Source organism: Oryzias melastigma, linkage group LG24 (assembly GCF_002922805.2).
Source record: "Oryzias melastigma strain HK-1 linkage group LG24, ASM292280v2, whole genome shotgun sequence".
NCBI lineage: Eukaryota > Metazoa > Chordata > Actinopteri > Beloniformes > Adrianichthyidae > Oryzias > Oryzias melastigma.
In genome coordinates this window covers 7462621-7477504 of record NC_050535.1, presented here as the reverse complement: position 1 = coordinate 7477504, position 14884 = coordinate 7462621, and the positions used below count along the sequence as shown (strand labels likewise).

Sequence of the window (14884 nt, the reverse complement as noted above, 5' to 3'; positions counted from 1 at the left end):
CAAAATGGCTTAAAAAAACTCCCAATTAGCTGAAACGGCTAGCATGAAGCTGAAAAATAGCAACATTTCAAAATAGCCTAAACTTAAAAAGCTCCTAAATTAGCCAAAACAGCTAGCATGTAGCTGAAAAAAAGCTAAACTTCAATATAGCTTAAAAACTGAAAAAAAAACAAATTAGCTGAAACAGCCAGTATGAACCTGAAAAAAACTCCTAAATTAGCTAACAGCTAGCATGTAGCTGAAAAAATAGCAAAACTTCAAAATAGCTTAAAAAACAGAAAAAAAGTCTAAATTAGCTAAAACAGCTAGCATGTAGCTGAAAAAATAGCAAAACTTCAAAATAGCTTAAAATGCCTAAATTGGCCAGAACTAGCATGTGAATATTAGCCAAAAATTGAAAATAGCTTAAAAATGAAAAAAGCTTAAATTAGCCAAAACTCACTTGTAGGTAACATCTTAGCGAATCAGAATGCAAGCATTTTAAAAATCGCAATTTTTAAACATAATTATGAATAATTAACAGGCAGGAATTTTATTCCAGAGTAAATCAACTTAAACCTTAAATAACATATTTATACAAGTTAGAAATAAGCGCTAGAGAACATCGGATCATTTTTATTACAATAAATCAAAATAATTTGGAGGGCCAGATCCGGCCCCAGGGCCTTGACTTTGACTCATAGTTTATATAAATAGTTGAAGGTAATCTAAATTAGCTGTTTGCCTTGTGTAGCTTCAACATAAACAGAATAATTTTCTGCATTTATAAGTAAGTTTTGGGGAAAATGGATATTTTTTTAATGTGAAACACTAGTTATTGTATCTGATCAACATTCCAGTATGTTCATAGATAACTTTAGAGAAAACCTACAGAAAGCCATATTACTGACATAAGTGCTAATTGTGCTTGCCTTCTCTCTGCTCACATTTTTATGCGGAAATGAAATTTTATTAAAGAATTATGAACTCAGTCGTTCTTTGCAACATTGGACCTTTATTACGTCTGCAAAAAAAAATCCTCTGGAAGCAGCAGCTCCAGAACTGAACGTGGGCAACAACAGGTAAAGTGAGCGGCTACACTGAAGCAACAGCGGCGAAGAACTCGTTATAAATACAAGTGTGTGTGAGTAAACGGGTCTCAGCCCTCCAGAGAGCCCGAGTGCACGGCGTCCCGGTAGGACTGCCCGCCTTCTTTAGGCTCTGGGAACAGTTTGATGAGGTCGTCGATGCGGAGGATGGTGATCGCAGCTTCAGTGGCGAACTTGAGGCTTTTAGTCTTCACCATGGTGGGTTCGTACACACCAGCCTGACGGTTGTCTCGGGGTTTGCCGTTCATCAAGTCCAAACCAATCCTGGGGAGGGAGACGCCGTCTCGTTAGTGTGAAGTGAGCCTAGAGAAGCAGGTCAAAAACTCTGCTCACCATTTGAGGTTCTTGCGCTCCGGGTTGACCTGAGCTTCGTTGTGGAAGGCGCGGAGCTTGGCCACCAGGTCGGTGGAGTCCTGTGCTGCGTTCACTGCCAGCGTCTTTGGGATGACCAGCAGAGAGCGAGCAAACTCTGCGATGGCGAGCTGCTCTCTTGAACCCTGGAGGAGACCACACGTGAGCTTCACTCCTAACGAGTCGCAGACGTTCCTCGGATTCAACTCACCATGCTGGTGGCATAGTTCTCCAGGTAAATGGACAGAGCGGCCTCCACAGCGCCCCCTCCTGGTACCACAGACTTAGACTCGAGCACCCTCTTCACCACACACAGAGCGTCGTGGACCGAGCGCTCCATCTCGTCGCACATGAAGTCGTTAGCTCCTCGCAGAATGATGGAGGCTGAAGTGCGAGCTTTGGTGCTGAAGGAGGAAGTTCACAGAAGTTTATAAATGATAGCGTGAAACCGTCGTAATTTGATTGGCTAGTTCTTACTTCTTGACCAGAATGAGCTCATCGTCACAGACGCGCTCCTGAACAACCTCTTCAGCCTGACCGAGCATGGTGGCCTCGAAGGTTTCCTCTCCCTCCAGGTTGGACAGAGACGGGCAGACGACGGCTGAGAACCGAGAAACCAGGTGAACGTTGAGATGAGATACAGATACATGACCTATAGGGCTGCCACGATCAGACGACTAATCGACTATTAAAATAGTCAATGACTAATTTAATAGTCGATTAGTCGTTACTTTATATTCAGAGTGTAGTAAAGTTGAAAGTTACAAGGGCATCATGTACCTTTTAACTACATGCTAGCTGTTATGGCTAATGTGTTCCCCCCCCCCATTTTTAGGCTATTTTTGATCTCCCCAGAGTCTAGCTAATATTTCAACTACATGCTAGCTGTTGTGACTAATTTAGGATTTTTTCCCCATTTTTTTTAGGCTAATTTGGTGTATAGCTAATAATTTAACCGCATGCTAGCATTTTTTTTTAAATTGAGTCCATTTTGGAGTTTAGCTAATATTTCAGCTACTTGATAGTGTATTTGGCTAATTTAGGATTTTTCCAGTTTTTTAGGCTAATTTGGAGTTAGGTAATATTTAAGCTGCATGCTAGCTGTTTTGGCTAACTTTCCCTGGGCTTACACCACCAGCGTCAAGGCTCCGATGCGTGCGCCACAGTCTTTTCGTAACATTAAAAGTGCGAGAGAAACTTCCACTGCAGGCGTTCACGTCTTGTGTCTGCGGACTGACCTCTGTGTCGCTGCGAATCCTTTTTGGAAACAAATTTTCCGCTGAACTCGCCGGTTTCAGCGTGTCGTAAACATTACGTAATTTTCGGGTTACTCAAAGTGTGTTGCAGCACAGCGTTGTCAGTCATAGCCATGGACAACGAGAAGCTGATCATAGAGATCCAGCACTACTCTGTCTGGGCTGAGCTTTCACAGGCTGTGGCTGGAGCAGCAGCCAGTGTAAGTCATCGGCTGTAGCTAGTCCCGCGACGCAACGAAGCCTTGACGCTAGCGGTGTAAGCCCAGGGTTAGGCTTTTTTTTTCATTTATTTAGGCTAATTTAGCATTTAACTAATATTTTAGTTGGGACGATCAACTTTAGTGTTTTCAACTATTGGCTTCAGTGATTTTAGCTATCAATTTCAGCTGCCAAACTCAGATTACAGCATTCATTCTAGCATTATCACAGGTAATGCTATATATGTAGTTTTCAGTTAGTTTAAAGCTAAAGATGGTTAAGATGTGTGTTTTATATCCACTTTGTGTATGGCCTGATTAGTCAACTAATTGGAAAAAAAATCATCAGTGATAATTCGACTATTAAAATAATCTTCTGTGGCAGCCCAAATGTACAAACAGATGTGATCCATTCTTGCCTCCTGTTGCCTTGGCGATGCGTTTGAGGTCCCTCTTCAGAACCCTCCTCACAGCCATGGCTCCTGTGTCCACGAAGTACTTCAGACACATGTCGTCGATGCCTCCAGTGGTCAGAATGACATTTGCTCCAGCAGCCAGAATCTTTTGGATTCTTTCCTTGGTGATGTCAGACTCTCTGAATTTGACATAAAGAAAAATACACTTTAATTTTCAGTTCTACTAATCAATCTAAGAGCAGATCATCCTTGCTGATAAATAAAATACCACATTATTGTTCAAAACTCTGCTTTTTTTAATGGAAAAAAAGGTCAAACAAAGCAAATATTTGATTTATAAAGAGTAGGGATGCACAGAAATTAAAAACACTTCTTGGCTTAATACCGAATTGTTACCAAATATCAAAAGTTGATGTTTGTTTGAATTTTTTTTATATTTTATAAGTAGTTTTAGAGATTTTTTTAGAGATTTTTTCACATAAAGTAAATCTTTATCCTTTTATTATTCCAGTAGCTGTTCCAGTAAGTACGTCTCATTAATATGAACACCTTCATAGATCAACAGTAGCTGCAGATTCACTACTTGGTATCACAAATTCAATGAATTGGCTTCAATTAAGCTAATTTCTTTAACACTAAACAGTATGATTGTTTGCTTTGGTACTATAATTACAAAGTTGTGCTTGTGATGTATCAAACAAACTTGAGTTACCTCCATTCTCCAAAACAGTTGACATTTTTTAATGAAGTTTTCAGAATAACAGTTTGTCTTTGAATATCAAAGTTCATTAAATAGTAAAGATAAATGCACGACAAAAACAATCTGCTCACCTCTGTCTGATCTGATCGAGTTTCTCCGGGTCGCTGATGATGACTTGAACTCCCATTTTCATTTTGGCCTTCTGCAAACTGAAGTCCAGGCAGGCGATCTTCGCATTGACGATCCGTTTCACCATTCCTGCAGAGAAACAACAACTGAAGCTGAAGGCGTCTGAAGCAACAAAAGAAAAGTACTAAAACGAATCATGTTTGGCCAAAAAGAAGTGCCAGAGTTCACAGATAAATCACTGCCACTAGACTTCTCTTAAACCAGTTTACTGTTTCCCACGCGTATCACTGCGTACATCACTGAGCAAGATATAGCAGCAAATAAAATGGGAGTTAAGGAATAATAAAATGTGTAAAAGTTTACTTTTTTTTTAAAGAAACACACCTTGAGAGCCGACCGTGCAGTTCAGCGCGTATCCGTTGACCAAAAAACTCTCCTTCTGGCTGCGACCGTGAGCTTTCAACACGTTCACAGAGTTGATGGGGTATTTGGCCACGCCCTTGCTGTCCACAAACTTCACCGCCATGGCGGCGTCGACCACCATGTTTGCAAAGAAGTCCGAATCACTGACGACTGAAGTCAAGGTAAACAAACAGTGATGTCAAATACGATTATTTTAATAGTCAACTAATCGGGTCATGAACAAAGTGGATGCCATTACAACTTTAAACTTTTCTACACTTTTTAATACACAATTTAATATAAAGTAATGACAAATCAACTATTGAATTAGTTGTCGACTATTTTAATAGTGAATTAGTTGACTAATCGTGGCAGCTCTATAAACGAATGCTAAGAAGTAGCTTTTAGCACAAAATGCTAACACTTGACAGAAACAATGTAATCCTGCAGGAAGATCTGACATTTTTAGTAGGATACACTTTAATGATTTTTGAAGACATGGAGGTCTTGGCTGCGTTGATGAGACATTCTCTTCCCAGATCATCGGTTCCAATGGTGAGGTTCTCGTTTATGTAGCGCACTGCCTCTCTAAAAGGAAAAACAAAACACTCAGATGGATTGGTAAATACTTATTATTCATCTTTCAAAACAATTATTAGAGATGTCTTGATCCAATCATGTGATCGAAAATCTGTCTCGATCACATAGTTTGAGACTCAAAATCAGATGCGGCACATCCTATGATAAGGTCTATATCTTTCAAGCTTATTACAAATAGATACTCTGTAAGAAGTCTGCATACAATGAACAGAACGTGACATTTTACTGCCATAAAGTACATAATAGAACAGCACTAGTTTGAGCAGGAAGTGCACAAAAGCAAAAGTGAGCTGGAATATCAAGACTTGAAGACTTCAAGGCTCAATAACTGTTTTAATAAATGTTTAAAACTGAAAAAAAAGGCTCTTTTTTAATGGCAAGGACTATCCGTGCTGCAGACAGAGATGGGAGTGAAAGGCATACCGAGGGATCGTCTACAAATGGGCCATCAAACTCAATCGCACAAGGGGCCAAAATCCAAAACAAACCTTAGGTTGTGGGCCGAATAGGATAAACATTTATTGAACAGTCAAAAACTAAAATTTCAAAAAAACTTTAAAACCGTAACTTAACATAATTCTAATTATTAATTCTGTGATAATGCTAATGTAAATGCTGTAAGCTGAATTTGGCCGCTGAAGATGCTGAAAGTGATAGTTAAAAATTGTGACGCTAATAGCTGAAAACGCTGAAGCTAATAGTTGTAAAAAGCTGAAGTTGATAGCTAAAAAAACTGAGGATAATAGCTGAAAACGCTAATATAGCCAGCTAAAATATTAGCTAAATGCCAAATTAGCCTAAAAAAAATAATTAGGTTAGCCAAAACAGATAGCAAGTAGCTGAAACATTAGCTTAATTCCACAACAATCCAAAAAGAAAAACGTTTAAAAAAGAGCCTAAGTTAGCCAAAACGGTTGGCATGTCACCCAAAAAATAGCTAAACTTCAAAATATCCTAAAAAAACGAAAAAGGACTAATTTGCTAAAGCAGTTAGCATGTAACTAAAATAATTAGCTAAATTCCAAAACATCCTTAAAAAAGCCTAAAATACCCAAAACAGCTAGCATGTAGCTGAAATATTAGCTTAACTCCAAAATAGCCTAAAATATTAGTAAATGTCAAAATAGTCCAAAAAGCTAATTTTTAATACTTTAAAACAGTAACTTTTTAACTTAATCATGAAGAATAAAAAAGGATGAATATTGTTCCAAAAGAAATCAAAATAAACATTTAACAATTTTCAATATTTTACTTTCCACAAAACAATTATTTTAGAAGGGATTCGTCGTTTATATTTAATGAAAGTCGCATATGATTAAAAATGTTCTATAGTAATTAAAACTACATCAACCCATCTCACTTGCAAGCCAGGCGGTATCCATTGATGACTGAGGTTGGATGAATCTTCTGCTTTACCAGCTCGTCTGCACTTTTCAGCAGCTCTGCAGCGAGAATCACCTACGAGAAATAGTATTTTAAGGATCAAAATGACGTTTTTCCAAATGACAAATTGTAATTTTGTACCATCGTTTCATTAGGAGCGGCAGAAATGAGGCTGCAGAACTCCTTCAGACTCTGACGGACAGTTTCTCTATCCTGTTAGCATAGCCACACATCCGTAATAAAAGCAGATGTATGGTACTAGAACAGGACTCTTTTTTTATATATATAATAGAGAACTAAAATGTCTTCCTTTTTTTCGTTTTGAGTTTGAAATAATCTGTCAAAGACTTACTACTGATGTGGTTCCATCTCCAACCTCCTTGTCCTGCAGGTCAGCCAGCTCACACAGGACTTTGGCAGCTGGATGTTCCACCTCCAGCATCTTGAGAATGGTTGCTCCATCGTTGGTGATGGTAACATCCTGTCAATTATTGAATGAATAATACATAAACCACATAAAATCATAAATAGATATATAGTTTGGTCAAAACGTGACACAAACCCCAATGTCGTCCACCAGCATCTTATCGAGGCCGTAGGGTCCGAGAGAACTCTTGACGATGTTCGCGATGGAAGCTGCGGCCATGACTGCAAAAATAATTTCAAACAGCTAAATTAAAAGCAATAAAATCGTCTTTAATAGGATTCACGTAATACTTTTTAGCTGAGGAGGCAAATAACGGGCCACACCTATTAAACTAGCATAGCCGCTCATTCATTCAAGCTAACTACTACTTTATATATTCATATATCCGAATAAAACTAGCGTGTTTATGTGATTCTTAAGCGAGAATGCGTATCCATGCTGGTTAAAAGCAATCCACGCTAGTTTAACACATTTGTTGTAGCGGTAACTAGCACTAGCATGACCACACGTGTGTGCTACATGCGGAAACTTTATAGGCGCGCGCGACGCTCCAACGTCGATTCTTTAAAACGGTGAAAAATACAACGCGAAAATGAATTGCAGCTCACCATTTTGAGTGCGAACAGACTCGCCAGTATTTCTCTGGCCGAAGACATTAAGCGGACCTTCCAAAAGCGACATTTTGGAGCACCACACAACCGAGAAGAAAGAATCGGCCCGGGTGCACTATGGGTAAACCGGCAAAATGACGGAAGGTTCGAGAATTAAAGTGAGTAAAAACAAAAACGAGTCAAAAAATTTATTCGACAACGTTTTTACCTTCAAATTTCAAACGAGAAATATGTTGTAGATCATTTACACAAAAAGAATGACTTAGAAAAGTATAACTTTTTGAAACTGTTGTGGTGAACTCCATTTCCCAGAATGCTTTGGTGTGAAAGAGCAGGCTTAAAGCTGAAGTCGATGTTCTAAAAACTAAATTGATTTTTAAAACTCTTTTGCGCCTCCTGCTGTTGAAACGTGCTTTTGTCACCCTCAAATAAATATAAATAAAATAAACCATAAAAATAAATAAATAATAATAACAATAAAATAAACCCCATTCACTACTATTTTCTCATACTCTTTTTGTTTATTTCAAATGGTTTGCTCCATACCTTTATATACAACTTTAATGTTCTTAAGATAAGATAAAATTAGAGCCTCAAACCCCTTAATAAAAATACACTTTTTTTAAACTATCATATTCCTGTCAGCATTGTTGGACTCTGACAGAAATCATTTTCTATCTCAACTAATAAATTTTACAATTTTGAATGAATGAAACTTTATTTATATAGCACATTACAACTATTTTCAATGTACCACAGTTCTTCACAATAAAATATATTTTTAATCATTGTTAAAACAGCAATAAATGTAAAATGTAAATTAAATTAAGTGTAAATTAGCCAATTTTAAATATTATTAATTTTGTAGGCTAACACATTTTTATTTTGTGTTAGTTAATGTTGAGGTTATTCTTGTTACCAAATACAATATGTGCATTTTTAACAACTAATTTTCAAAACAAGAAAATAAAAAAAGCTTATATGCATGTAAACTACAAAATTAGACTTTCAAAGTCCAACAAGTTGAAGTTTGATTGTCAATTAGCTGTATCTAGTATTACATTATCTCCAGCTCTTTTCTGGCTCAGTATGTGTTTGATTTTATCCTGGATTTTAGAATATTCCAACTTTTTAATAGCAAATATAGTCGTTTTATTTGTAGTTTAGGTGTAAAGACATGCCTCAAACTTTTTAATGTCTATTCCCTTGGGTTTTGCTATTATTTAAGAAGGGATTGAATGGAAAGTGAATGAAATAATCAAAAGTAGGAATTGTTCTAACATTATAAAAATATATTATTGAAAAAGAAAAAAGTAACAAAACCACAGAGTTGAATCTGAATTTATTATCTGCATTACATTGTTTTTGAGCAATGTTGACTAGCCAGTTAAAAAAATACAGTACATTTAACTTAAACATCAACATATTATAAAGCATTTCTATGGCATACAAGAATAACTCTCCTAAAATGTACATCTCTACAAAGTGTTTACAAATAAGATGCAAAAACTGAAAGAAAAGTGCAAAAAAGAAAATAAAAAAGTCAATGAAGACGGACAAACAGTTCCCCGCCAGTGAAACAAAACTGAAAAACAAATATACTTCATATTCCCATCCCAGGTTTGCTGCCATCTCCCGACAATTCAGCACGATAGGATTTTTACATTTTTGGATACGTTTTTAGACTTTTCTTTAAGTGCGCGACAGAAAATCTGTTATTTTTTCTAAAAACATTCACAGTATTTTTATTACATTTTTGGATCTTTCTAGATTTGATTAAAGACATTATATTTTCATTTACAGTCAGTTTTGGCTCACTGTCATCATCGTTTGACAATCTTCTCAAATTAGTGTGTCACATTACGCAACTTTAAATCCCTGAATTTGATGTAAAAAAAAAAAAAAAAAAAAAAAACGGAAACAGCATTGAATGTTTTTATTTAAATCAATGCAGCTTATTTTGTGCAATCATGATGAGTCAGTAGTGTTATGACAATTTAAACCCAATTTGTGTGTAAAGAAAAGGAAGTGCACCTAGAACAGTACTGTAACTACAGCTTTCCTTTGTGGTCCTTTAATAATTAACATTTTTATGGGGTCAAATCACAGGATCAGCTTAAAGTGAATGAAAAAAACAGATTTAAAATGTGAAAAATAGACATTGTAACTGAAAAAAAATGTAAAATTTGAAAACAAGACATTGTAAATTTGAAAAAATAGCTCAAAATTTGAAAAAAAAAAAACGTTTTTAAAACTTGAAAAAAATAAAAAAATAAAAATTTGAAAACATTTTTGGGGGAATCATGGGAATCATTTTCGGGTAGCCAATGAGCTCAAAGCCCCGCCCCCATGTAATATTAGGCTTAGCTCAGAGGTGAAAACTCAAAAATCCGAATTGAGACTGTAAAACTGAGAGCTGAAAGTGAAGATTCAAAAAAAAAGAAAATTAGAAAACAGTAGCTGTTACTAAAGGATATTTTTTTTCAATCAGTAATTTTTAAATTTATATATTTTTTTTATTTCAGGTTTTCACTATTTTTTTCAAATTTTCAAGATTTATTTTAAGTTTTAATTTTTTTCTTAATTAAAAAAAATACATTTTCTGGTTTTTTTTAAATTTTCAATTTTTTTCAAATTTTCTTTTAATTTTTACATTTATATATTTTTTTATTTCAAGTTTTCACAATTTTTTTCAAATTTTCAAGATTTATTTTAAGTTTTAAGTTTTTTCTTAATTTTCAAAAAAATTACATTTTCAGGTTTTTTTTCAAATTTTCAATTTTTTTCAAAATTTCTTTTTTTTCCAAATTTACAATGTCTTGTTTTCAATTTTTTTTCAGTTTTCAAATTTTCGAAAAAAAAAATCAGTTACAATGTCCATTTTCAAATTTTCAATCGTCTTTTTTCGTTCACTTAAAGCTGGTTCTGATTTGATTCCATACATTTTGCCCATAAAATGTAAAACATTTGAAAGTTATTCACAGATTTCAAACAAATACAACCCCTAAACAGCAGCAGTGCAGCATATAAGCATGTAGTTTTGCATTATTTTAAAGCTCTTTATAACCTATTGGTGACACAATTGTCAGGAAGAATGACAAAAAACACACAACTTACATTTGGATTCCTAATAGAGCTGCACTCTTTTGTCAAGTGACAAACTAAACCGAGCAGAATGTCTGAAGGTTGCATGTTTGGTGCTGTGAAGCTGCTTGTTGTATGCAAAAAAAAATTGCTGTTTATCTCTTTTAACCATATTAACTAAAAGTGAAAATATAGCTACCTTAAGAGCAAAACTTTTGGGAGAACTCTGAAACTATTGACAGTGGAATCTCCTGCAGATCTATGTGATGTTTGATGCCCAGGAAGAGACATAAACCATTTCAACAAAACCAGTTCATAAGTCAATAATCTTTACAAGGCTCACACATAAAGCAGTGTAAAAGTTTAAACTTCTGATAGTAAATATAGTTCAGACTATTGTTTGTGAAGATCTTGTATTCTTGCTTAGTAGTGCTAAGAAAGCTCATGCTTAGACCTGTGCACTACAAATATGGCTGCTATTTAAGAACTGCTCAGGAAGTTGTATGTAAAATATGCTTTGTCCCTTTGTTGCTATATGCTGTTTGTCAACACGGATTTTCACGCAAAGCTGCTGGAGCTCAGACACTGAAACTTCTCCCTCAGAGACTGAACGATTTTCGGTTGGTTCTGCTGCGGCTCGCTCCACAGGTATTTCTCCAGAGGTTTTAACGGGTCGCAGCTTCGCAGAGGTGTAGACGGCAGACTCAAAGACTGGACGAGACTCCGGTTTTGGTTGGAAAGGGCAGCCGAGCCAGCGTTACCCCGCGGCAACTGGTTCCTTTCTGCTTCGCTTTCGTCCTCGGAGCGGATCTCTACATAGTCATCGTCGTCTTCCCCGTTGTCCTTGAAGTTGGCCAGGTAGTTCTGGGTAGCGTTGAGTATGCTGAGAGCAGAAGCGCGATTGAGGACCACCACCTGTTGGCCGTCGTGTAAAGTGAGATCTGACCGTCCCAGGATCAGCTGGTCTGGAAGGCTGCTCTGTCGACCAGTGTGGCCCAAACTGGGACCGTGAGATCTGTCTGTGGTTCTGTGCGTAGGTAGTCCATTACATCCAGGTTCGGGTTGCGCCTCTTGCTGTTGGCTGACCAGAGAGCCGGCTGAGTGGCATTGTACGGATGGGGAAGATGTTGCATTAAAGGAAGGATGTCTCTTGATGGAACTGTACACGTGTTCCTCCTTCTCACTTGGTGCAGACAAGCATGAGCTCCACCTTTGTGGCGTTGGAGCACTTGAAGAAGGGATAGTCTTCAGAGAAGGGATGGAGCAGGAGGAGACAATCCTGCGCTGAGGGCTTGTGGTTGCCTGCGCGTCCATCGCATCGCTGGATGAAGACACAAAGCTTGCCAGCTCCCCGTTGCTGTAGGTGGAGTGGAGCCAGTCCTCATCCAGGGAGCTCTGAGTCCCAGACAAGGACAACGACGGTCCTGAACTACTGACAGGCTGAGAGAAGGCTTGAGCAGCTTGTCCAGGAGAGTCCTTGAACATCACCTGGTCGTAAAGCTGGGAGTACTCTGCAATTCTTGCTCCTGAGGAGAGAAAACAAACAAGTCGATCAATAATTAATATTGTTGATAGCAAAAGTCAACCTCGTTTCTCAAGAATCTGACACAGATACTGCCCTTGTTATGAGGTTTGGGTACAGCCCACATGTGACCTAACCCAGTTCTCCATTTAGAAAACTCATTTAAAGGCCTTACATGTCTTGATTAGATATAGTTCAAGTATATTATCTCTTGTGTACAAGATTCGGAATTTAAAAACTCACGAGATAAACCTGGAAGCCAAATTAGAAGTGAAAAATGTCGGGTTACCTATAGCTGCACCTCCTTGTTTCTTTTCCTCCAATATGGCTGCAAGGTCTTTCTGTTTTTTCTCCATTCTGGCTCGACTGCACGAGTCTCCAGGGTCCATACTCCTCATGCGTAGAAGCTGGTTGGCCTTCTTGATCTTCTGGCTGTACTGCCTTGCCATCAGGAAGACACGACTCTTGCTCTTGTCCATAATTTCCAGAGGAAAGTCTATTGACTCGCCCAGCAGGAGAGAGGAAGAGGCTAAAGGTGTGTCCAGACCTGCTAACTCCCCCGGGAACAGACTATGGAGGTCCCTGATGCTGGGGTCTCTTTGAGAAGGACTACGCTGGGGGAGCTCTACAAGGTCATCGTCCTCCAGGCGGAAGCTGCCGCTGCTTAGGCGAGCTAGTCTGTTCCGAATGCTTTTCACGGTGCCCGGTGGGGGCTCTGGGGGGACTGGAAGGGGGCGGGATGCTGGCGTTGGGTTGGGGCTTTCTTCTTCAGTGGGATTTTCACTTTGGAGATCGGGGAGCCTGAGAACAGGGATGGTGAATGATGGTGTGGAGGTGACAGAATGGGGTTTGGACTGATGAGTCGGGCTATTCTTGGCTGGAGGGCTGGCAGCTTGAGGAGTTTCTCCAGAGGGGCTCCTTTTGGGGCTATTTTTACCAGATGAAACCTTGGATGACTCATTGGCGCTCACAGGAAATGCAGCAGGAAGCCGATCGGCCTTCTTCTCATTGGTTTTGATGTAGTTTTCTAAGTCACTCCAGATTTCATCAACCTCCTCAGACATCTTGTCTCCTTTCTGTGCAAATATCTCAGAAGAGGAAGAGGAGTAACAGTGATCTGGCTGAGAGGAGCTTGAAAGAGAGCGGGAACCTTCCGGTACTTCATTGTCACCTAAATGGAGGCTCTCCTCTGACAAAGTCCCCGCACAAGTTTTAGTTTGCGGATCTTGTTCCAAAGACAGTAAACTTTTATTACCTTCATTCAGTTCCGTTGATGGAGGTTCCCTAAAACAGATGGTGTCATAGATCTCTTCTTCCACAATTTTCAGCTCACACGACTCATATGGCTTCACCTCCGGCGCAGAAGACCGGTTGCTCTCGGATGAGGAGTCCGCTTCATTTACTGGCTCCGCGATCCTTGGAGGGCTTTGTACTCTTTCCGCTTGTGTGATTCCAGAAGTTTCTTTCTGTTTCTGACTTTCTTCAGGGTCCCTTCTGATGAGGCCCATACTCCTCAGGTCCTCATAGCTGATATTGTCATATACATTCTCTATATCGTCTATGGTCAGTTGTTCGGCCGACGAGGATCCAGATATTTCATTGCTGGACGATTCCGTGTTGATCACTTCTAAATTGCTACGACTTGCTTGTTCTTGTTCAGGACTTCGAGTCTCTGTGGCCTTCTCTCCTACACTGCTGGCTCTCCGCAGGACTCTGCTGCTATCCGGCGGGGGGTCAACTTGCACCGTGGGCACCTGCTCAACATGCCAACTGCAGGGCCGAGCTGTCCGAGGGGATAAGGAAGCCTCTGACCTTTCTGCGGGGGACTCCGGTTCTGGTGCGCTTTGCTCGGTGGGAACAAACATCTGATATATGTCTTCATCCTCATCATCGGGCTGCATTGTCCTCTGGCGGGTGGGGAACATGGCCCGGCGAGCTCGGTGGTCAGCCCAGATATTCCTCACTGAATGGTCACTTTCTGTGACTATTACAGATGGGATCGGGGACTCCGGAGGTTCCTCGGTCACATGCGGCGTCCTCAGAAGTGGTGGGTGGTGACTTCCTTCTCTTACCAATGATTCTCTGGCTCTCTGAATGGAATGACAGAAAAAGTTGTGTGTGTCTGAGATCCTTTAGAAACATTCACTCTTTAAAACTTTATATACTTCTAAAACTGCAACAATACAACTGTGAATGACTGCACACCTGAAGGTCTGAGGAACTCATGTTGAAGGATTTCCATTGTTCAATGCTGTCAACAGATGCTTGAGGGTTCAGCCTCTTTCTGCTGCTTTTGCCTGGAATGCGTAGCCTCCTGCCACCACCCTGAAAAACATTAAAAAAAGAGGTCAAACCACCAAATGGTTCTTGAGTGCAGCTGTGTCTGCAGCTGTGTCTGCAGCTCACTCCTCCCTCGGGGGTGGAGTGACCTGTTTGGGTCAAATGTGGAGAACACATTTCCCACATCTCGGTGTGTAACATTTAATGGAACTTTAACTCACAGGAGCACTTTCATCTTCATCGTCAGCATCCTGCTGGTGTGGCTCCTCCCCTTCCTCCCTGTCACTGTGCTCATAGTGATCTCCGGGATCCAGGGACTCCTGAGATTGGTTGATGAGGCTTCGACTGCGGCCTATAGTGCCCAGAGCCAGCTGGGACACTGGAGAAAGTAGGCTAACTCCTAAGCTTGTTCGCTGGGAAGAAGAACCAAAAAATAGA

At 39.3% G+C, this 14884-nt stretch overlaps 2 protein-coding genes across 2 annotated transcripts in view; both read right to left on the bottom strand.

The window, feature by feature from the left end:
• Window positions 1-974: 974 nt before the first annotated feature.
• tcp1 (t-complex 1) lies at window positions 975-7700 on the bottom strand. Its single transcript, XM_024291298.2, has 12 exons — window positions 7558-7700; window positions 7085-7170; window positions 6875-7003; window positions 6500-6597; window positions 5017-5127; window positions 4522-4703; window positions 4140-4266; window positions 3312-3487; window positions 1917-2040; window positions 1651-1843; window positions 1422-1585; window positions 975-1352 (listed from the first exon to the last, which is right to left on the bottom strand). The coding sequence occupies exons 1-12, from the start codon at window positions 7628-7630 to the stop codon at window positions 1139-1141; spliced, it is 1677 nt and encodes a 558-aa protein (XP_024147066.1). The 5' UTR covers window positions 7631-7700; the 3' UTR covers window positions 975-1138.
• A 2671-nt stretch (window positions 7701-10371) lies between these two features.
• LOC112158173 (pleckstrin homology domain-containing family G member 1) overlaps window positions 10372-14884 on the bottom strand; it is a 45334-nt gene continuing 40821 nt past the window's right edge. The window contains exons 14-17 of the mRNA XM_024291398.2: window positions 14668-14859; window positions 14372-14491; window positions 12456-14256; window positions 10372-12170 (exon numbers count right to left, since the gene is read on the bottom strand). Coding sequence (XP_024147166.2) covers window positions 11203-12170; window positions 12456-14256; window positions 14372-14491; window positions 14668-14859 — 3081 coding nt within the window. The 3' untranslated portion in view covers window positions 10372-11202. The remainder of the gene's footprint in view (window positions 12171-12455; window positions 14257-14371; window positions 14492-14667; window positions 14860-14884) is intronic.

What these genes read in the sequence shown, in the direction of transcription:
- tcp1 (XM_024291298.2), bottom strand. Translation starts at nt 7,630, where the DNA reads ATGTCGCTTTTGGAAGGTCCGCTTAATGTCTTCGGCCAGAGAAATACT. An exon ending in GAGCTCATTCTGGTCAAGAA is followed by an intron (nt 1,844 to 1,916) that starts GTAAGAACTAGC and finishes TTCCTCCTTCAG; the next exon opens with CACCAAAGCTCGCACTTCAG. An exon ending in GAGCGCAAGAACCTCAAATG is followed by an intron (nt 1,353 to 1,421) that starts GTGAGCAGAGTT and finishes CTCCCTCCCCAG; the next exon opens with GATTGGTTTGGACTTGATGA.